The following is a 22,798-nucleotide window of genomic DNA, read 5'->3' on the forward strand; positions in this document are numbered from 1 at the left end:
AATAGATACATTGTTTGTTGTATAGGGATTAAAAATCTCAAAATTATTTATTTATTTATTCATTTATTTTTAAATAAACACATCCATTAACAAATATCATTAGGTAAATTATCTATAAAATTAATTACTTAATCACTTAAATTTGAATCATTATTTTGTTCAAGTAATTTCCTCTTTTTAGATGCTTCAATCATTTCTTGTTTTTGTTTTCTCTTTTGTTTAACAACTTTTGGAACAGTACTAATTTGTTTTCTTTTAATTTCATGTTGTTTAATTCTTTTCTTTTCATTTTTAGAAATTTTAGTTAAATCATTCATCCATGATTGATCTAATTTACTTCCTGATTGTTTCATTACATTTAAAATTGGTTTTATTGCTAAATCATCAGCTTTTGTAAAAAATGTAACTGCTTTACCAGATTTACCACCTCTACCAGTTCTACCAATTCTATGAACATATGCTTGAGCACTTTGAGGTACATCATAATTAATAACTAAATTAACTCCTTTAAAATCAACCCCTCTTGAAATAACATCAGTTGTTATTAATACCCAAATATCTCCATTTTTAAATCTTTTAATTACTTCTTCTCTTTGTTTTGGAGTTCTTTCAGCATGAATTACATCAACATTTAATTTATCATATAATAATTCATGAAATAAAGCTTTTGCTCTAGTAATAGATTGTAAAAATATAATAATTGGAGGTTTAAATTCTCCTTTTAAAATCATTTCTCTAATAGCAATTAATTTTCCTTGTTCATCACCTGTAAATACTATTTTTTGTTCAATTGTTGATGATGCAGCTTCTTTATGTCCAACAATAATTCTAATAGGATCTTTCATTATAGTTTGAGCCATTTCTTCAACTCCAGAAGGAATTGTAGCAGAATACATGGATTTTCTTAATTTTGGATTATTACAATTAGATAATATATCATCAGTTTGTTCAACAAATCCTTGATCAAATAATTTATCAGCTTCATCAATAATTAATTGTTCAACTTTAGATAAATCAAGATTTTCCTTTTTAACCACATCAATTAATCTTAATGGAGTTGTAACTAAAATATCATATTTTGATCCATTTATTATTTTATTATTTAATTTATTTGCAAGTTGTTTTGATAATGTTGCAATTGTTAATTTCTTTCCTTTAACTAATTTTTCTAATTCTTGAAAAATTTGTACTGCTAATTCATTAGTTGGAGATATTATTAAACCACGAATTCCATGATTCTTTTTATTTGATGCTAAAATTTGTTGAACTAAAGGTACTAAAAATGCTAAAGATTTACCTGAACCTGTTGGAGCACAAGCTATAAGATCACGATTATTTAAAGTTATTGGAATAGCTTCACATTGAATAGGAGTTGGTTCTATAAATTCAGCTTCAATTAAATTATTTAATAATCTTTTATCAAGATGAAATCTTGATATTAAATCTTCAAATGATCCAATTGGTAATGGTAAATCTTCACCTGTTACATTAACTTTATTAATTTTTCTTAATTTTTTTGCATCTTCAACATTAGAAATCTTTGGAGGCGGTATTTCATGATCATTATCATTTTCAATTTCAACTACTTGAGATTTTTGTTGTTTAGTTTCATAATTTGAAATATCAGTATGCTTTTTAGTATGAAAGAAATCAGTTTCTTTATCAACTTGATGCTTTAATAATTCTTCTTTCCCCTTTTCAGCCGATACTTGAGAAGCTGATGGTAATGCATAATCAGTAGTAACTTCTTTCTTCTTTTTAAGAGATGCTCCTCTTGAAAGAATTCTAAAGATATCCATAATTTATTATTGGTTAACTATATAAATATCATATAATTTTGCAATGAGATGGAACCGTTTCCTAAATAAAAAAAAAAAAAATTTATAAGACTGAGATGCAAATTGGTTAAATGTTAGTGATGATTAATAAGAACTTACATAAGCATAAGCCAATTTACCATTTTTTTAAACCTCACACTTTTTTTCTTTTGCACTGGAAAATTTTCATGGATTGATGGTAAAGTTAGTAGATTAGTTGATTGATTGATTGATTTAATAAATAGTGTAATTCTGATTTATAATAATAGTTTGTCATAACCATTATAGACAGGATGAGTGGAAGTATACGACAATTAGCCAGGCCGGAGAAGGCATTTAATATGAGTGGATTAAGAAATGGTAGTGGTATGACATATGTACCAATGAGAACCATATATTTGCATAAGGGATCAAGAGTTGCCGGACTTAAAAGAGATCCTGAAGAAGTGTTTTTAAGTAATAAAGGGTATAAATATGGAATTTCTGAAGATAATTTAAAGTATATAAAGGGATTTTTACAAGATAAATATCGTATTTCTGATGAATTAATTTTACAAGTTTTAACTCATAAATCATTTGGTAATGGGATAAAACCATATAATGAAAAATTAAGTGCTATGGGTGCAAAGTTATTAAATTTATTTTTTGCTAAATATGTTGTTAATAAACCAAGTTCAAATGAATTAGTAATAAATGGGAAAAATTTAGATGTTTTAGGTTCACCAATTGCTAGAGAACTTTGTGGTAAAACTAGTATGGGAGTATTTGCAAAGAATAATCAATTAAATTCTGTTATGTTTTGGAAACCTAATACCAAAAATATAGGATTTGCTAGTAGTGGAGAATTAACAATTAGTGCACAAGTAATGTATGCATTAGTTGGAGCTATAACATTTAGTTATGGTAAAAGAGTTGCTGAACAATTTATTGAAGAAAAGATATTACAAGGTAATGGTAATGATACTAATTCTAATAAATTAGAAACCATAGCTCAAGTTGTAGTTGAATCAGCTACTGCAAGAAAAAAGAGTAAGAATCAACAAAGAGCTGAGTAAATGATATAAATTTAAAGCCATAGATGAAATGAAATTAAATTCATTATCATTATCATTAACATTATCATTATCATAACTATAACTATTAATTCATTTTGTACATAGATAACAATAACATAGTAATAATAATAATAATAATAATATAACCAATAGGTGAAATCAATTTTTATTGATGTTACATAATTGTATAAATAACAGTAACAGTAACAGCCTCGGACAATTTGTCGCAGTCACTCATACAAAATTTCAAATTTGTCTGTCAGCTACGCGTCCTAGTAAAAGTAAAATTTTCCGGCTGTCTCAAAACAACCAACCGGAAACAGAAACAGAAACAAAACGACAAATATCCGCCAGTCAAAAACCAGAACTCAGCGGTAAGTTTAAGTATATCCAATCCACTCTTTAGTTAACTATTCCAGTACCAACTATGAGTGATAAGGATTTAGTATCTCGTTATCGAGAATTAAAACAATTTCTTGATATCTCGGACGATCTGAATTCTCGAGGTAAGACAAGTTCTTCAAGAGCGGCACGAGCCAGAGAGAAACTTCTTAAACTTAGTTCTGCCCAATTTAAAGAATTAAGTACAGATGTATATGATGAATTAAAGCGTAGAATCGATGAATCTCGTGGAGAACCGGATTATTTATTACCTAAATCATCATTTCATCCCAAACGAAATCAAGCCAGACAAAAATTATCATCTTTACCACAGCCAAGATTTAAAGATTTAGTATCTGATATCTCTTATGAGATGGAAAGGAGAAACTTACATGTTGAATTACCGTCGTTTAGTAATAACAACAACAACAACAACAACAATAATAATAATGGTGTGAAGCTTGTATCTCCTACTAATGGTAATGGTTCTTATCCTGGACAAGCTCGAAAGGAATCTGTCTCAAGATCAGATGATTTAACTAATGATTCAGATCAGTTATCTCCGGTTAACCATTTAATCAGTAGTCATAATCAAAGTAATCATAGTCATTCTCATTCTCATAGTCATTCTCATAGTCAAAGTCAAAGTCAAAGTTATTCTCATAATCATAGTCATAGTCAAAGTCAAAGTCAAAGTCATCCTCATAATGGCATTGGTATACAATCAAAAACGGTTGTTCCTACTAAAGCTAATTTAACTTGGTCAAGTGATGAAGAAGGTGATCCAGAAGATGAAGATGAAAAAGATCATGAACAAGATCATGATCATGATGATGATGATGCTCATAGTTTTGTAGAAAAAGATGATGATAAAGGTTTGAATGTAAAGAAAGATGGAATTCCTAATTCCTTACCTGTACCTGTATCTTTACCATTAAGCAATGAAAATTCATATGAATTACAAGAAGAAATTCAACAATTAAAATCAAAAATATCAACTCTTGAATCAGAAAATACTTCATTAGATCAAAAATATAATATGCTTCAAAATGATTATAATAATTTATCCAATCAAAATAAATCTTTAAGTAATGAAATTGAAAATTTAAGTAGAGAAAAATCCACTTTATTAAATAAATCCAGATCAAGAGATTCAACTGAATTATCTAATTTAAAAACCACTATTGCCACTTTAAGACTTGAGAATCAATCATTAAAGAATTCTAATCTGGCTGCATCATCAAATGCTCATAGATCAATTGATTCGGTAACTAATCTTAATAATTTAGGAAATTCTCCTAACTCGATTAATTCTAATTCCAATTCTAATTCTACTAATAAAGATTTACATTCATTCTTTGAAAAATTAAATAATTTAGATTCAAAATCAATTAAATCTAATGAATTAGAATCTAAAAAGGAGATTTTAAAAGTACAAAGAAAATATGAAGAAGCTCGATCCAAAAGTATTTCTAATGATATTGTTAATAAAACTCTTAATAATGAGAATTTAAAACTGTTAATTACTGGTGATGGATTAATTTCAATTAAATTAGTATCTGATTTATCATCAAATCTTGAATCATTTATAATTTATTTGAATAGTGAATTTGATTCTGATATTTTATTTGAAAAAATTTCAAAATTAGCCGTAATTGCTAATGAAATTGCTTCTCAAGGTGAAAATCATATTTTAAATAGTAATGAATTTGCCTTATATTTAAGAGAATCAATTAGTCATGCTTTAACTGCTACTCGATATTTTGCCGTTTATAATGCTACTATAATTCCCAGAATTGTAGTAGAAAGAGCCGTAGGAGAAATCAGTTTTGCATTATGTGATTTAATTTCTTCTGTTAAATTAAAAGAAAATTCAACAAATTCTAAACAAGTTATTTCCTCAATTCCTTCCATTGAAAATAAGAATATTTCTAAGACTGTAGCTGAAGATTTTGGAGTTAGACCTTTAAGAATGGCTGATAAATTAAGAGAAGCTCAACAACATTCCAAGTCTAATTCAGTAGATGAGCATCCTCAACCTAATTCACCAATTAATAATGGTAATAATGGTAATAATGGTACTACTTCTAATATTAGAGTTAGTCCAAGAAGTAAGAATATTAGTGCATTAAGTTCTAAATTTGAAAGTAAATTAAGTGAAGACGAATTGTCTCATAAGGATAAGGATGGTTCTAATTCCACTTCTAATTCTCCTAGAAATATTAATGGTAAAGGGCCTGGAATAAGTTATCTTACAAATAAATTAAATTCTCCAGAATCTTCACCACCAAGAGGAATAGAAACTAATTCTAATCGTAGTAATACTCCTAGAAAGCTTAATATTTTAGATAAAGTTCGACAATTTGAGAGTTCAAATGATTCTAAATCTTCAACTTCTTCAACGACTTCACCATTTACAAAAAGTCCTAATCATAATAAATATAATGGTGGAGATTCTGATATTTCTACAGGAAGTATACCACTTGAAGATCCAAATTTAGTTAATAATCTTAGTAATGGAAAGGGTAATAATATTAATAATAGAAATGATGATAAACTTGCTGAAGCAGCTATAATTACTTCTGGAGCTGTTGGAGCTGGAGCTGGAGCTGGAGCTGGAGCTGGAGCTGGAGCTGGAGCTGGAGCTGGAGCTGGAGCTGGAGCCGTTGGAACTGGAGCCGTTGGAACTGGAGCTGAAGAAGAAGAAGAAGAAGATCTTAATGCACCTCCCAAAGATATTGGAGCTCCACGTCAAGTTAAAACTGTAACTTATCTGGCCGATACTAAGAGAGGATCAGAAACCAGTAAATATGATGATGAAGAACAAGAAGAAGAACAAGAAGAGGATTCCGAAGAAGAAGAAAGTCAAGAACAAGTTGAAGCTAGACAAAGACAAGAATATCGTAAATCTATGGCTGCAGCTACATTCAATATTGATTTATTTGATATTGATGATCCAGATAATACGTTAACTCAAGTGTTATTATATTTAGAACATCAAACTGTTCAAGTAATTTCCACTATTCAATCATTACTTGCTGCTATTAAAAAGCCAAGTGCTACTAGAGGAGATTTACGAGAAAAATCTAAGGCTATAACCATTGTAATTTCTCAAATGACAGAAGCAACAAATACATCAATGAATCAAACTAGAAATGCTCAATTAAAGGAACATGGTAGTTGGGTAGTTAAAAGTTTAGAAGATTGTTATCATCGTATGGATATCTTATGTAAAAAGCCCAAAGAAATGGCTGATGATGAACATAAATTTGCTGATAAAAATTTTAAACAAAGATTAGCCGGGATTTCATTTGATATTGCTAAATGTACTAAAGAATTAGTTAAGACTGTTGAAGAAGCTAGTCTTAAAGAAGATATTGAACAACTTGATGCCCGTATTAATCAACATCAATAGAGTGGTAGTATAGTAGTATAGTAGTAGTATAGTAGTAGTATAGTAGTATAGTATAGCAGTAGAGTATAATTACTAAAATTAGAATGTATATTAGTTAGAATACATATTATCTAACATATTTGGATAAGAATTTTTGATTAGTATCTGAAGAAGAAGTATTAGAATTGGAATTAGTAGAAGTTGAAGTAGATCGTCTAGAGAATGGAGACAGTCTCCATGACTTCTTAGTAGAAGTTGTAGGCTTAAGTATGGGAGATTGAGATTGTGGTGACAGGGGAGACTGTGGTTGAGATTGAGATTGAGATTGCTGAGATTTGAGTTTGCGTAGTTGGTTCAATTCCTCAAGTAATGCCTGAGTCTCTTCATCGTCTTCGGCATCTGAACTTTCAGTTGAGTGCAGTTGCAGTGTCAGTTGTTGTGGATCACCTGAAGTTATTCTCAGGATTCTGACTCCTATTTTGGTCGATGAGCTTCTCGTTCTTTCAGTTCGTCCTTGAGGTGTGTCATCATCATCATCATCATCGTCATCGTCATCGTCAATGGCTTCACTATCGGAATCATCTGAGTTATCGTCATCACTAACTACCGTAGATCTTACTATTAAGAAATCATCATCATTGGGTTCTTCAAGTTTATGAATGGACTTTCTTCGAATTGTGGCTCGTTTAAAGTCTCCGCCTAAATCGATATCCGAGTCATGTTTAGCTAAATTTGTTTGGGATTGTTGTTGTTCATTCTCTAACAATTCTTGTTTTAAATCCGTTATGGCATTCGATGTAATATCCGGTCTCAATTTAAGCGATTTGGTGGTTCCATAAGTTTGTGAATAGGTTATGGATGACGTAATGGGTTGTTGTTTCCCTCGCTTACTTTCTAAGGTAGGTCTATGATTGGTAGTCATGGTTATTAGTAGTTATTAGTAGTTATTAGTTAGTTGTTGTTAGAGATGGAGGCCATATGGGCCTAATTTATTATTTGTCATTTTTAGCGATGCGACATGAAAATGGATGAAAAAAATGACAAATGATAAAATTGATAAAAAATGCGACACACCTCAGAATAGACACACCAATAGTTAACTAATAGTTAACTATCAGTCACTAATTAAAAAAAGTATTAGAATAAAATAATAAACAAGCTGTGATCCTATAAAATATTACATCTATTGTGTATGATCCATAGTATGATATATTGTAGATCTTCAGTATCTTTAATTAAGTATCACTTCATTAAGTGACACAACACGTGATCGACATCACACCATTTTCTCCAATATTTTTTATTTTCTAATTGTTTTTCCCTTAAAATATGGAGAAAGTGGGGAGATGGAACTACTACCTATTTAGGAAGGTTAACCCATTCGAGATCTCAACTTAAATTCAACTTACCCAACTCTCCACTTTTAGCAGTAATTCAACAAGGTTTGCAAGAGTCCGATAACAATAACACGGAGTCACATCACTAATAGTTACAATCGAAACTAAATATCACTAAGTAGTGATATCGAAGATTATCTGAATCATTAAAAAAAATTTGCATCTTGTGGACTAATAAACTGGACGAGTCTTTTACGTACACTTCGTCAGACTAATTGTGGATTAAATTAAATTATATTATATTTGTTAAATTATATTTATATTTATATTTGTTAAAATTATATTATATTATATTATATTATATATATAGAACATCAGTGCATCAATACTAAACCCAGAATATTTGTTGAGTTAAAATTTGAAATCTTAAATTCACTACTACAACTGAACTATACTGTATCAGTAAGCTAAGTCAAGTCATGTTCGTATTCCCGGCCTTTGACTCAAACTATAAGACTCGAAAGAGGACTTTTAAATGTTGTCAAACTTGTCGTAATAAACGTGTTAAATGTGAAATCACTTCTCGTGATTATGAATCAGTAGGGTGCTTAAATTGTTCTAAACATGGTTGGCAATGTTCATTAATTAAGAAACAACATCATGAATCTCATGAACCCGTACCTTCTTCAATATCAACCACTACCACTACTCCATCAAATCAGTCTATTTCGACTTTTAATCTGAATACTCCAAGTAGCTTGTCGGTGACCACTGTAAATACGACATCTTCGTCACCTTCGAGTTTCTATGTCAAGCAAGAGTACGCTTACCAACAGCCACCTCCAGCACCACAGCAGCAACAACCACCGCCACCACAACAACATCAACAGCAGCATCAACAGCAGCATCAACAACATCAACAACATCAACAACATCAACAACATCAACAACATCATCCTGTGCCGGCTCCGCCTGTACCGGCCCAAGAATCAACTCATGATCCTATGAAACGAGTAACTCCTCAATACTTAAAGGCTAAATTCAATTTCAATATATCCGGCCAAGATTCAGATTCAACTTATCAATACCTTTTCCATGGTCATCCTAAAGTGATTATCTCTATGTCTGATGATCAATCTATTTGGCATGAATCAGGAGTGTATGTTAAGAATCCATCAGAAGAAGAAGAGCCATCCTCAGGTAATGGTAATGGTAATGGTAATGGTAATACTAATAATACTAACACTAATACTACGAATACTAATACTAAACCATCCTCATCTAATTCAAATACTGTAAATACATTAACTCAAAGTGAATTTAAAAAATCATATAAAATTAAAAACTTTGGGAATGGTAAAGATAAAGAATTTTATATTAAGAATCCCAAGACTTATCAATTTTTAAAATCTATTGATGCATTTACTTTATCATCAAGTAATTATCCTATAACCCATTCAGAAACTAAACAATTAATTGAATTATATTTCTTTAAAATTAATTCAGTATTCCCATTAGTTCATGAACAAGGATTTTGGGATGATTTTAAAAATAATAAAGCCCAAAATGTATTATTATATTCAATAATTCTTGTTATATCTCGAGATAAAATGGCAGAACCAATACTTAAACAAATATTTCTGAGAGGTTTAGGTTATGAATTAAATGAAATTCAATTTCAACAAGAATTAATTTCATTTATGACTGATTTACATTATAAAATTCGACAATTAATGTTAATTTTACCTCAATTAGGAGATTCTGATAAATTTTCAAGAATTGTAATTCATTTAGTACTTTCATTACATTTTGCTTATGATAGATATGGATCAGAACAATCATCTCATGATTTAAGTGCTGCCATAAATCTTGGTAGTGCCATTGGAATTCATATGAAAAGGTTATCAAGTCAAAAGAATATTGAAAATTTTAAAATAGAATATTCAAATAATCTTTGGTGGTGTTGTTATATATTTGATAGATTTAATGGATTAACCAATGCCAGACCAGTATTTATTCGTCAAGAAGATTTTAATATTGATTTACCTTATAATAATATTAATTTACTTAAAATGGTTCAATTAGCTAGATCATTAGAAAATATGTTTTTTGCAATTTTTCAACCATTTAATAATAATAATGTTATTGGAAATAATAATATGATAAGATATAAAATGTTTAATTCGGATGAATTTCAAAAAATTGAATTTGAAACTTGTGAAAAGGAAAGATCTAGACCAATAACTAATCAACTGGGGAAATTTTATTCATCAATTAAGAATGAATATACAACCAATACTATACATTTTTTAACTAGAATTGTTAATAATGTTATTATACTTGCATCACAAAAGGCTAAATATGATAATCCACAAATTCCTAATAATATTCCTGATTTAATTAGTCAAAGAGCGGCTTCAAATGTTTTATGGTATATGATTCAAATGCAAGATGATTTAAAATTTAATATTCCAATGAGTCCATGGTGTATGTCATTAGCCATGGCCGTAGCATTAAAGAAGAAAGCTAAATTATCTCTTAAATTTAATAATCCAACTACTGGTATAAGTATTTCTCAATTAAGTAATGGATCAGATATTGATACAGGATTTGAAGATAATTTTGAATTTGAAGATTATTTTATTGAATTAGGTAAATTCTCATCTACTTGGTGGATTGTTGATGAAATATATCGATTAACTTATGATTTTATTGAGACTCTTAATACCAAAGTTAAGAATAAAAAGCGGAAATCTTCTGGTAAATCATCTTCAGTAAGTTTATCAACTTCTATGAATGGAGGTACAACATCTAATTCAAATTCAAATTCGAATTCTCGAAAGAGATCAAAAATGGATATTTCTAATAGTACAACTAATAGTGCATCTACTAGTAATCGTAGTAGTCTTAATGATAATACTAATGCCAATGCCAATGTATTTGAAGATCCAATTTGGTTAAAGAAATCAATTCCATCTCCGGTCATGAAGAATCATTCACCCTTCCCAATTGCATCTCCAATTCCTAAACCTGATTCAATTCCTTCTATTAAGAATATGTTACAGCCTACTATACAAACTCCACCTGAATTAACATCCCATTTATTAAATGCTAATAATATGTTGGGTAATAATAATAGTACTAATACTAATACTAATTCTAATGGCAATGGCAATGGCAATCCCAATATTAATCCTAATATTAGTATGGGTAATAGTATTCCTAATACTATGAATAATAATACTAATATTAATATGACTAATATGTCAAATGGATTTATACCAGGAGGTGCTAGTCCTGGTGAAGGATTTAATAATGGCACTAATAAGCCATTGTTTGGTAGTGACTCATCATTCAGTCCAAATAGTATGAGCTCAGGAGATGCTAATCAATATGATCAATATTTTGAATCTATGCAAATAGATATTTTCAATAATGATTTCTTTAAGGATGTTCCAAATGTAATTAATCTATTAAAATAATTTTACTTTGTATATTAAGTGTATACATATATATAGTCTAATGGATATTTTCTTCTTCACTTTCTATTTCATCTTCCCATCCTTCTTCATCTTCATTGGCTCGAGTTGGAAGTAATTCACTCATCACTGGACCTCCAACTTGCTTTAATAATAATTCCACTTGTTCAATTAATCCAGGATCTAAATCCGCTACTAAATTATCACTATTTATAATTTTATAACCTTGAGTTAATGAACTCTTTATATCTTTAAGTAATGATTGAATTTCAGGTATGGTAGATTTAACTAATAATTCTGTATCGATTTCACGATAATCTTCTTCGTGTGGAGTTTGACTATTCAATAATTGTTTAGCCGAGAATAAATTAGCCAAGGCTTCATAATAATAAGTATCTAAGATATTTTCATTAATATCTTGAACATTCGATACTATTGTTATGGTTATATCATATAATTCTAATTCAATGGCAAACTTGGCTAATGTAAGTAAGGGTTGAATTAAATCTACATATTCTAATCCAACTTCAAATGAATCAATATCTTCTTGTTGGTGTTTATTGGCTGCTTCTTCTAATTGAGATTTCTTTATTTGAAACAATTCCCATGATTTTAATAATGCTTGTTTGGCTTCTTCATTGCGTTGTTGAGAGATTCTGATGGATGATAATAATGATAAGGCTTCAGGGTTTTGATTATCTAATTGTAATGAATAATTAATTAGTTCATTACATTGAGTTTCTGCTTCATCTTCCATACATAAATCAGTCATCCAAATTTCAATTTTGGCAAAGATTCCTTGATTTAATTTTTTAATTAAATAACTTATGAGAGATTCTTTGGTTTTATAAAGTGTTGATAATTCAATTAATAGTTTATCTGTGGTGTTACTGTTAATTATCTCTAATTGATTCTGTAATTTCTGTAATCCTACATTTAATGAATCAATTCCATCGTGTCCTCCGATAATTTGTCCTAAATAAAAGAATTTCTCTACTCCATTCTCAGCCGTGGGATCCAATTCACATGCTTTAACCAATACTTCATAAGCATTCTCTAAATCATTATTCTCTAATAAAGTTTCCCCGAATATTTGTAAGTAATTAACATCTGCATTATATGTTTCAAAGTCTGGTGTGAGGATTTCCAATGCCTTTTCAGATTGGGATGATTGTAAGAGAGCTCGAGCTCTTGCCACTAGAGTTTCAATGGGAGTAGACATTGTAGTGGTTGTGGTGGTTGTGGTGGTTGTGGTTGTGGTGGTTAGTGGAGTAGCTCATCGTGAAAAAAAAGTATACTCACTACTCACTACTCACTACTCAGTAACTATCACTAAGTCGTAGTTAGGGACTTATCTCAGCATACGCAATGTAGACAGTAGAGAGTAGAGGGTAGACAGACGATAGAGACAGTAGACAGAAGATAGAGACAGTAGACAGTAGACAGTACACAGTAGACAGTAGACAGTAATCAGTAGACAGTAGACAGTACACAGTAATCAGTATAGAGAGTAGAGAGTGTAGGGTAAAGTTAGTGAGAACTCAGTGCAAAACTAGTCACTAAGTCATATAATGTAGTACACTATAGTAACTTCTCCAACAACACTGTACTACACTAACTGCTACGCTGTGTTACTCTGTACTACACTAACTACACAACTACACTAACTACACTTTACTGTGACTACTACGCAGTCTCTGTAACACACTTAGCCCACTACATCTCTTTGACTGAGGCACTAAAATGTTTTGCAGTCTTTTGAAAAAAATAGTCCGCTACTGACACTGTCACTAATACAGTAATACTACTGACACTATCACTAATACAGTAATACTAGTGACACTACCACTAATACTAGTGACACCACCACCACCACCACTACCCCATGATAACACAGCAACAACTGGACTCCCTCACCAACGAGTTCTACATCCTCCATCTTCTCTACTACCGCAGTAAAAATCAACATCATCAATCAGTATGGTGGAAGTACTTAGACATCATTCATCGTAAAGTCAGAACCATAATCAAATTAGCCATAGATATACGACGAATCAAACTGACACTGAAACAGAAACAGACTCAAAAATACTCCCAAATCATTCATCTCATTCATCATCTCACTAAAGTATTCCCTAAAGCGTATTATGAATTTAATACCATAATCTCTTTAGGACAATTCATCAGTTTAGGGTTTACATTAGTGGCATTAGTATGTAAATTATCAGCTATATTATCAGATATTGCTGGTACAAACAGTAAACTAATACCTATAGCTTCTACTACGGTTTCTACTACGGTTTCTACTGCTACTGCTACTGCTACTGCTGATGATTTAGGTGAAGAAATCACTTATGAACCACTTCAACCTACGCTCCCTGATCCACAAACACAGACTACTAAATCCATATCCAAACCCAAAACTAAAGCTAAAAAGAAAAAGTCAAGTAAGAAAGCTATTGATGATATCTTTGGAGGTTTCTAATTCTACAATTTCTACAATTTCTAAAAGTTAATGACCTTTATAAACCCATATAAAAAAGAATTAATTATTTTATATAAAAATAGCACCGATACCTACCATAAATTACCCTAAATATTACAATTACATGACCCATTCATTCATTATTGAGAAAATCCATTATTGAAGAACATTTGTTGTTGATGTTGTTGATGAGGATGATGTTTAAAATGTGATACTTGAGGATTATAAGAATGTGAATAACTTTCTTGAGATGGTTGCGATTGTGATTGTGGTTGTGGTTGAGAGTTCTTAAAATAATGAAGAATTTCATTATAATTATTAAATGTGGCATTATTTAATTGATCAATATCTAAACAATATTCATCATCATAATCTTCAACTTTCTTTTGATTAGGTCTTATAGGACGTTCAAATTGTTCAAATATTGGAGTATTTGAAATTCTTGGATATTGTTGATTTTGAACTTGTGCTTGTAATATTTGTGAATAATTTATAGGAGATTTAGTTGATACTGGAGTATTACCATTAATTATTGAATTAGTTGCAGTTAAATTTCCTGAACTATGATAATTACTTATTGATGATGTTAATGAAGGAACTGGTGATTGAGATCTTTGACTATGATATTCATAAGGTAAATTAGATGGACCACCTGGAGTTCCTGATGAAGAATGAGGAGTATCAACAAATGGAGTTGATACAACTTCAGGTAAAGTTGGATTTCCAATAATTGTATTTGTTGTTGGATCAATACTTCCGGCAATATAAGTTGAATGTAATACTTGATTAGTTAAATTAGATGCATCTAATTCCTTTTGTTGCTTTTTAGATAATCTCTTCTTTAATTTATTTTTAATTCTTGATTTACCTTTAAATCCAGCTGGTAAATAACTACATTCACCTCCTTCAACGTGTAATTCACACCAAATTTCTGCATTAGGAAAATATTCTCCACACATTGAACAACTTCCTCCAGAACTTGATCTATCCTTTGTTTTAACTCCTTTTGGATATTTAAAGTGTCTTGATTTTAAATGAGTTTTATAAGTATCTCTTCTTGAAAATCCTCCATTTGGATGACATTTATGAGTAATATTATTTTCATCAATATAAATACTAAAACTATGAAAAGGACATGAATAAGCCTTTTTAATAGCATGTTTCTTTAAATGACGAGTTAAATAACCTCTAATTTTAAATACTGCTTCACAATGAGGACATTGATGAGTTTTATTTTCATCATCTCCATCAACTTGACCTTCAGCTTCATCATCTAATTCTTCTGAATCTTCATCAGCAAGATTTTCTGAAGATGATGAATGAGATAATAATTTTTTATCGGGAGTAAAAGGTGAAGAATGATGAGAAGTTAATGGAGTTGAAACTGAATTTAATTGATTATCCTTTTTAGAATTAGATAAAATTGATTCATTATTTGAAGAATTTGATACAGTTGGTGATAAATTTACTTCTTCTTCATCTTTTTTAATTTTAATTTCTTCCGGTAATTGTTGTTTAGTTTGCTTATTAAAATTATTAATTTTAAAAGCTTCTAATTCATTTCCTGGTACTACATCTTCAGTAAATGCCCATTCAATTTCTCCCTTTTCATTTTTAAAAGGTAATAATCTTGTGGTTAATCCAGTTGAACATGGTTGAGGTATAGTAATTTCTTCATCACTAAATTCTTCTTCTACAAATTGTTCAAGTTGTTTAACTTCTTGATTTTGAATTGAAGGAAATAAATTTAAATTTTGTTTCTTTCTTTTATTTGATTTATTTGATTTTGTTGTTCTTGCGGTGGTGGTGGTGGTGGAGGTGGTAGTTGATTGATTATTAATGGCTCGATAAAAGTCTGAATCGGATGGAATTGATAATGATTCAGGAAATGGAACTATTAAACTTAAAATAAATGATATACCAACTTGTAAAAGTCTTACTACAATCGATATAATAGCAGCATCAATAAAAGTATTGGAAGATCTTGTTGTTGTAGTTGAGTTTACTGCTGATGATGATTTTTTAGGTATGGGTAAATTCCCATTAGTCATATCAGTAGTAGACATCCCAAACAATCTAAAACAAACTCTTACAATCTATTAGAAACTATTCTGATCTATTGATGATTATGATCTATTATGATTATGATCTATTATGATAATATTGATATTGAGTTAAACCCACAAATTATGACAGTCAAAAATTGTAATGGATTGGAGGGATTATGTTTTTTTGACGGTTAATAGTGGGATAAATCGGGATAAAATTTGAATTCTAATGATGTATATAAATAAGCTTGAATTCTGTCTGATAGAATTTATGTCTTAATATACTTTTTAATGGTGATTTATTACTGTTGTTGATGGTTAAGTTGTGGTTTGACGACCATTGGCCAATTTGCTGTCTTAGAAATTTTCTCTACTGGGTTAAGTTTTTTCCTTCCCTTTTTTTTTTTTTTTGTTTCTTTCCCTGTCTGTCTGTCTGTCTGGTGTTATTTGTCTGTTGAGAAGTTAAATGTCGCATTTTAGGTAGAAAATAAAGATCTCGGACACGACCGATATATAAAATCCTTAATTACCCCCTATACTAAAGTCTAAAGTGTAAATATTAATTACAGGTTTGAATTGCTTTTTTTTGCTTAAGAGTCAATCCATAGCGAGCAATAGAGGAGAGTGGTACGGTTTATCTATATGAGTTTTAGTTATAATTATGGGGTTATTTTGAGTAACGAGACTACTACGCTATCCACAGTATTGAAGTATTATATAATTATATATTATTTCTGTAATATTATTATTATTATTATTATTATTATTATTATTATTATTACTGTAGTAGATTTATTACTTTGGTATTATTACTCCGGTAGTGATTGTGACGTTACTGTAATATATGTCTGTCCCTGGAGATAAGTTTACGAAAGACCCTATTTATCCCTGTAGTCGTAAATGGGCCCTTAATATTCTTACAAATCTTTAATCCTACAAACTTGTAAACTGAATTTTAACTTCAACTTCCATATCAATTACACTTTACATTTACATCATACCCCTACTTCTTAAACTTAAAAAGATCGGTAAAGATACTTAAGTCCCGTTCTCGCTGTTACGCTCGCACTCATATTCGCCTGTTTAGCGTATCCGCTAGCCATTACATCACTAAGAAAATTTTTTTAGCGGTAGTCTGAAAAACTTTAATAAAGAATTCTTATCAAAAATACTGATTCACTTATTTATCTTTATGTATTCTTTTATATCTATTAATATTGATATGAACATAATATTGGTATAATATCATAGTATCATAGTATAATATATATTTGTTAAATCAAATCTAAGAATTTTTCCAATAATCTCATCTCATCTCATCTTATCTCATAATGTCATCTATCGATTTAAATAATATTCCTTCTATTGATTTAGAAACTTTTCAACATGAATCAATATTTAAACAAAATAATAAATACTGGTTTTTTGAAAAATCAGATGATTCATTTCCTGGTCAAGCCTTTGGATTACAAATAGTTCAAATCCTTTATCATACAAAATCTCCTTTTCAAGATATTTTAATATTTGAATCATTAAATTTTGGAAATGTTCTTGTTCTTAATGGTATAATTCAATGTACTGAAAAGGATGAATTTGCATATCAAGAATTAATTACTCATTTACCTATTATGTCTCATCCAAATCCTAAAAAAGTATTAGTTATTGGTGGAGGTGATTGTGGAGTTATAAGAGAATTAATTAAACATGTTGAAATTGGTACAGTAGAATCTATAACAATGGTAGAAATTGATGATATGGTAATTAAATTATCAACAAAATTTTTACCTGAAATGGCAAAATTTCATAATCATCCAAAGGTAAATCTTATAATTGATGATGGATTTAAATTTCTTAAAACTACGACTGAAAAATTCGATATTATAATAACTGATTCATCTGATCCTGAAGGTCCAGCTGAAGAATTCTTTCAAATAAGTTATTTTAAATTATTGTTTAATGCTTTACATTCTCAAGGAATTGTTATAATGCAAAGTAGTGAAAATATTTGGTTAAATTTATCATATTTAAAGAATTTATTAAAGAAAGCCAAAACAATCTTTAAAAATGTTAAATATAGTCAATGTTATATGCCAAGTTATACTAGTGGATCTCTTGGTTTAGTGATTGCTACTAATGATGAATCTAAACAATTAATGTCTCCCTTAAGAAAATTTAAACCAAGTTTAGAAGCAGAATTATTCAAATATTATAATAGTAAAGTTCATGAATCTTCATTTGTATTACCAATGTGGGCTCAAAATGAATTGAAAAATTAGAAAAATTAATTAAAAAAAAATTAAACTATCAGTCAAATTAATGTTATTAATATTTTTTGGACTGATTTTTTAAGGTTATGTAATGTTATGTCTTTTAGGTTAGGGGTTGTTCTTTAATGCAAATAATATATTAACTATCAGTTATACTTAAGAGTCTTACGACCATTAAATATTTTTTTTTTATCTTTTGTCTTGTCGTGTACATCCAAATTTAGTCTAATATTTTTGTGATATTTTATGTAGATTGGTCGTGTCCCCACCGTCGTTCAAATTCTTTTTATTCTGGTGATGGGCACTACTCCTCCTTCAACAAAAATATAAACCAAATAACACGACCAGGGGGTGTGTTATAAACAAAAAATTCCTACCAGGCCTATTCAGATTTGTTTAATCCACGACACGGTTGCAACCATTAGTTAGGTAAGCCAATAAGATATTAAAGACTAAATTATTAACAGTATCTTGACACCCGCAAAATGTCGTCTAATCCAGAAGAAGATGATTATGCTAGCAATATTGATGATCAATTAATTAGTGCAGTTAAACAAGATAATATTGATCATAATTCTAACCAAGTTAAATTAGAACATTTAGCTGCAACAACATCAACATCAAAAGTTAAAGATTCGCAACAAGATGATCAAGAAATCCTGCAACAACAAACTTCACAAGTGCAACTGCAACAACAACAACTTCTGCAACAACAACAACAATTCAATCGACAAGCTGTTGTTACTGCCCGACAAATTGCTGGAGCACAAAGACAATATCAACAATTACAGCAACAACAACAACAACATGAACAACAACGTCAATTACATCAACAACATCAACAACAAGCTGAATTACATGGACATTATGGTCAACCAGATGATTTGGATTCAGAATATAATATTCAAATCCCTGATCCAATAGTAGACTCTAAACTGAAAATTTATCCAGTTTCTGAAAATACTATTACAGCTGATGGAAATTTAATTACAAGAACTTATCCAGAACAAGCTTTTCATAATCGTGATGATTTAAATGATTTTATTCAAGATTTTGCTCGCGATAATGGATTTGGAGTTGTAATTTCTCATTCAAATAAGAAAGCAATTTATTATACTTGTGAACTTGGAGGTCGTTACAGACATAAAAAATCTAAAAAAGGTGGAGTTATTGAAGATACTTCAAGACAAGTTGATGTTGGTGGAGGTTATTTATTGGATCCAAGTACTAAAACCAAAAAATTAAGATGTCCATTTGCGATGACAGCAAGTTTTAAAAAGTCTACTGGAGTTTGGACTTTAAGAACTACTTGTAATGAACATAATCATCCACAATTAGATCCATTAGCTAATCATCCAATGCTTAGAAAGAGATCAGATGAATTAAATTTATTAATTTTAGATTTATATAAGGTTGGTACAAAACCTTCACATATTGAATCTAAAATTAAAGAACAATATCCTGATGTTATTATTAAACGTGAAGATATTTATAATGAAATAAGAGGTTATAAGAGAAAATTAAAGAAACAAAATGCTAGATATGGATTTGGATCTAGACTTAGTCATACTAAAAGAAAAATTGCTGCATTACAAGCAGCTGGAATTACTGGTAATCATACTAGTAGTGGTCCAAATACTGGTCCAAATGATGTAAATGCTAATGATGATGCTGTTGCAGCTGCTACTAATGCACTTTTAAGTGCTGGTGATGTTGTTGATGATTCTCAAGGTTCATCTGATCCTCAAGTATTACAATATCTGCTGCAACAACAAGAAGAATTTCAACGTCAATTTGTGGCTGCTGCTGTTGCTCAACAACAACATCATGTAAGTCATCATCAAATTGATGATTCTCAATATCAACATTATCAACAACATTTACAAGATCATGATGAAAGTACTGCTGCTGCTGCCATTGCTGCAGTTAATGCTTCTCGTCATGGATTCCATCATAGTGAAGGTGATTTATCGATGGAAAATATCGATAGTAGATTAGTTGGTGAGTAAAGTAATTTGTTTCCAATAGTTTAAGTGTATATTAGTTGTTCTATAAATAAGATTTAAAAAAAAATTCCCAATATAATGTGTTTTTATCAATGCTTCCCTATAAACCCTTTAAGAGTTCCAAACCTTTTGCTCTTTCTTCATATAATTTAGCTAATTCACTAACTTTTCTACCTCTAATAACTGGTCTTTTACTAATATTCGTATTTGTATTCGTATTGTTAGTTGACATATCTGCTGAAATCATACTTGGTGGTGATGGTTTCCTAGAAGTAGTATCTGAAAATTTATACTTTTGAGGTGGATATTGTAGTGATACATTAGATACATCTGAAAGTGCTTTATTAACTTTTGTAGTTGTTGTATTAATAAATTTATTAGGTGATAAATTTAAATTAATTAAAGGTGAAAGTATTTCACGATTAAGATTCTTTATTGGAGTCATATTATTGGTTAATGGTATTACTTTAGATAATTTCAGATTATGATTTAATATGGTTGTTGTATTTACAGAAACTCTTACTTCATTATCATCATCTGCTTCTAGAGTATTCTCTTCTACTGTGATTTCATAACTAAGATCATATGAAGTATCAGGTAAATTTGATTGAGTTAAATTTTGAATTTTGGTTTTGTTTTTGTTATTAACCAATTCAGGCTTACCTAATATACAATCTTCAACCGTATAGTATAAAGAATCATTAACATAATTGATTCTTAATTTAGACCAATTATCTAATAAATTCTTTAAAAATCGATTTATTATTAAAATATTATCTTTATTTTGAGAAGAAATTAATTCATGACTCAAACAATGACTAAGACTTTTAGATAAAGTTAATGAAGTATGATGAGTTGTTTCATTATTAGAAATTAAATGAAGACATAATTCACATAATTGAATTAATACTAATGAATAATTTTCAGTTAATTGATTTGATGAATGATATTTTAAAAGATTATTAAATGTTTGACTTGTATAATTATAATCATCTTTCATAGGTAATGGTATAAGATTAGTTGGTATTATTGGATGAGGTAATTCCATTAGTATTTTTTTAAAAGTAGTTGCAATACCATATAAATCCCAATCATTAATCCAAATTAATTGATTTCTATTAATACAATTAAATAATACATCAGTATTTAATTTATTACCAGGTTTATGAAATATTAATTCAGTTTTAGTTGAATATAAATTTATTATATTAAATATTTGATAAAAATGTTGATAAAATATAGGATTCTTGGAATAATTAAAATTTGTTAAGGGATTTAATAATGGTATATATCGTTTAGATAATTGAATTTCAGATTCAACTTGAAGATCATGTTTATAAATATTTAATGAAATTTTTAATTGAGTTATATCGATATAATGACTTAATTGAGATAAAGTTTTACTGTGAATCATAAAACTATTTTGACCTAAATTTTCAATATCAATTGAATCTGATTCAAGAGTAAAATAATCAATAAATTTACTAAAGTTCAGTAAATTTACTTTAGTAGTAGATAATATTTGAGTTATTGATTTTATAAACCAACTATCATGAACGGTAATTATTTTCCGTAAATTTTGTAAATTAACTTGATTATCAGCTAAGAATGATTTTAAAAATTTTATACCCCAAATCCAACTAATCTTATTCAATCCACAATTGAACATAATTAATACGTATGGATGTTGAGGTACAAATGACATTAGGGTTGGAATAAATTCATCATAATCTATGACATCAGTAGATGGTAAATATGATGTATCAAATATATATACTGGTAGTTTGGTACCTATATCTACTACGTCTGAATTGTAGAATATTCTTTCCATGAGTTCTGTTTACTATTTTATGTGTTTGTTTATGTATTTGTTTATGTATGTATTTGTTTGTCTGTTTGCTTATCTATTTGTATATGCGAAGTAAAGAAAACAACCCATATATGAGTACCATAAAAACTCGTAAATATGAAAATGATACTTAGTGAAATATCTATATATTCTTAACTATAGTGAACTCTAAACTTAACTTGACCCTTCACCTTCCGGTAGGACTTGGACTGTACACAGAAAATTTTATGAGCTTATTTACACCGCGTCGTAGTGAAAAAAGATCTCTTTGTGAACGAATTGAGGAAGAACTTAAACATGGGGATGGCCGGTAATTGTCAAACATCTAGTAGGGTGAGATTTACTTTTGTCATAAGACATAATTTACACATATATCTTTAACGCATACTTGTTCAGTGCATAATGTTGGTGCGTTTACATTTATACACATGATTTACATCTACTTTAAATGCATATCTACCTAATTGCACACATCATGTACAACCACCTCATAAACCCAGAATTCTCTAGCAACACCAAACACATTCCATCCAAACACACACACACACGCGCAATTTCTCAATCCCACTACAACTACAAATGTTAATGATACTAATAATAATATCAATGATAAGTAAGAGTCACACTAAAACTAAACTAAACTAAACTAAACCAAAATCAAACACACACCAAATCAAAAA

The 22,798-nt window shown here is 29.4% G+C and overlaps 11 protein-coding genes across 11 annotated transcripts; 6 read left to right on the plus strand and 5 right to left on the minus strand. All coding sequences in view use genetic code 12, as the record gives it.

Moving 5' to 3' along the window:
* Positions 1-65: 65 nt before the first annotated feature.
* CHR1 (RNA-dependent ATPase) lies at positions 66-1,848 on the minus strand. The gene has a single exon (XM_064883240.1). The coding sequence runs from the start codon at positions 1,797-1,799 to the stop codon at positions 129-131; it is 1,671 nt and encodes a 556-aa protein (XP_064739951.1). The 5' UTR covers positions 1,800-1,848; the 3' UTR covers positions 66-128.
* Positions 1,849-1,941: 93 nt separating this feature from the next.
* RJT21DRAFT_119346 (mitochondrial 54S ribosomal protein mL57) lies at positions 1,942-3,039 on the plus strand. The gene has a single exon (XM_064881373.1). The coding sequence runs from the start codon at positions 2,111-2,113 to the stop codon at positions 2,870-2,872; it is 762 nt and encodes a 253-aa protein (XP_064739952.1). The 5' UTR covers positions 1,942-2,110; the 3' UTR covers positions 2,873-3,039.
* Positions 3,040-5,825: 2,786 nt separating this feature from the next.
* On the plus strand, positions 5,826-6,716 carry SPA2 (Spa2p). The gene has a single exon (XM_064881374.1). The coding sequence runs from the start codon at positions 6,165-6,167 to the stop codon at positions 6,666-6,668; it is 504 nt and encodes a 167-aa protein (XP_064739953.1). The 5' UTR covers positions 5,826-6,164; the 3' UTR covers positions 6,669-6,716.
* Positions 6,717-6,721: 5 nt separating this feature from the next.
* RJT21DRAFT_25440 (U2-type spliceosomal complex subunit) lies at positions 6,722-7,964 on the minus strand. The gene has a single exon (XM_064883904.1). It carries the CDS (start codon positions 7,567-7,569, stop codon positions 6,775-6,777), a length of 795 nt encoding a protein of 264 aa, XP_064739954.1. The 5' UTR covers positions 7,570-7,964; the 3' UTR covers positions 6,722-6,774.
* A 1-nt stretch (position 7,965) lies between these two features.
* On the plus strand, positions 7,966-11,485 carry RJT21DRAFT_25446 (uncharacterized protein). Its single transcript, XM_064883905.1, has one exon. It carries the CDS (start codon positions 8,464-8,466, stop codon positions 11,464-11,466), a length of 3,003 nt encoding a protein of 1,000 aa, XP_064739955.1. The 5' UTR covers positions 7,966-8,463; the 3' UTR covers positions 11,467-11,485.
* On the minus strand, positions 11,453-12,782 carry RJT21DRAFT_119350 (uncharacterized protein). The gene has a single exon (XM_064881375.1). The coding sequence runs from the start codon at positions 12,683-12,685 to the stop codon at positions 11,504-11,506; it is 1,182 nt and encodes a 393-aa protein (XP_064739956.1). The 5' UTR covers positions 12,686-12,782; the 3' UTR covers positions 11,453-11,503.
* Positions 12,783-13,239: 457 nt separating this feature from the next.
* On the plus strand, positions 13,240-14,018 carry RMP1 (Rmp1p). The gene has a single exon (XM_064883906.1). It carries the CDS (start codon positions 13,349-13,351, stop codon positions 13,946-13,948), a length of 600 nt encoding a protein of 199 aa, XP_064739957.1. The 5' UTR covers positions 13,240-13,348; the 3' UTR covers positions 13,949-14,018.
* Positions 14,019-14,088: 70 nt separating this feature from the next.
* Positions 14,089-15,999, minus strand: STP2 (Stp2p; the record flags this gene model as incomplete). Its single annotated transcript, XM_064880134.1, has 1 exon — positions 14,089-15,999. One exon carries the CDS (start codon positions 15,997-15,999, stop codon positions 14,089-14,091), a length of 1,911 nt encoding a protein of 636 aa, XP_064739958.1.
* A 1,094-nt stretch (positions 16,000-17,093) lies between these two features.
* On the plus strand, positions 17,094-18,434 carry RJT21DRAFT_25476 (spermine synthase). Its single transcript, XM_064883907.1, has one exon. The coding sequence runs from the start codon at positions 17,328-17,330 to the stop codon at positions 18,270-18,272; it is 945 nt and encodes a 314-aa protein (XP_064739959.1). The 5' UTR covers positions 17,094-17,327; the 3' UTR covers positions 18,273-18,434.
* A 39-nt stretch (positions 18,435-18,473) lies between these two features.
* Positions 18,474-20,345, plus strand: RJT21DRAFT_119353 (uncharacterized protein). The gene has a single exon (XM_064881376.1). The coding sequence runs from the start codon at positions 18,749-18,751 to the stop codon at positions 20,270-20,272; it is 1,524 nt and encodes a 507-aa protein (XP_064739960.1). The 5' UTR covers positions 18,474-18,748; the 3' UTR covers positions 20,273-20,345.
* ECM25 (Ecm25p) lies at positions 20,346-22,336 on the minus strand. Its single transcript, XM_064881377.1, has one exon. It carries the CDS (start codon positions 22,098-22,100, stop codon positions 20,370-20,372), a length of 1,731 nt encoding a protein of 576 aa, XP_064739961.1. The 5' UTR covers positions 22,101-22,336; the 3' UTR covers positions 20,346-20,369.
* Between the last annotated feature and the right edge of the window lie 462 nt (positions 22,337-22,798).

This window comes from Scheffersomyces amazonensis (genome assembly GCF_036850825.1).
Source record: "Scheffersomyces amazonensis strain UFMG-HMD-26.3 chromosome Unknown RJT21scaffold_2, whole genome shotgun sequence".
NCBI classification, from domain to species: domain Eukaryota; kingdom Fungi; phylum Ascomycota; class Pichiomycetes; order Serinales; family Debaryomycetaceae; genus Scheffersomyces; species Scheffersomyces amazonensis.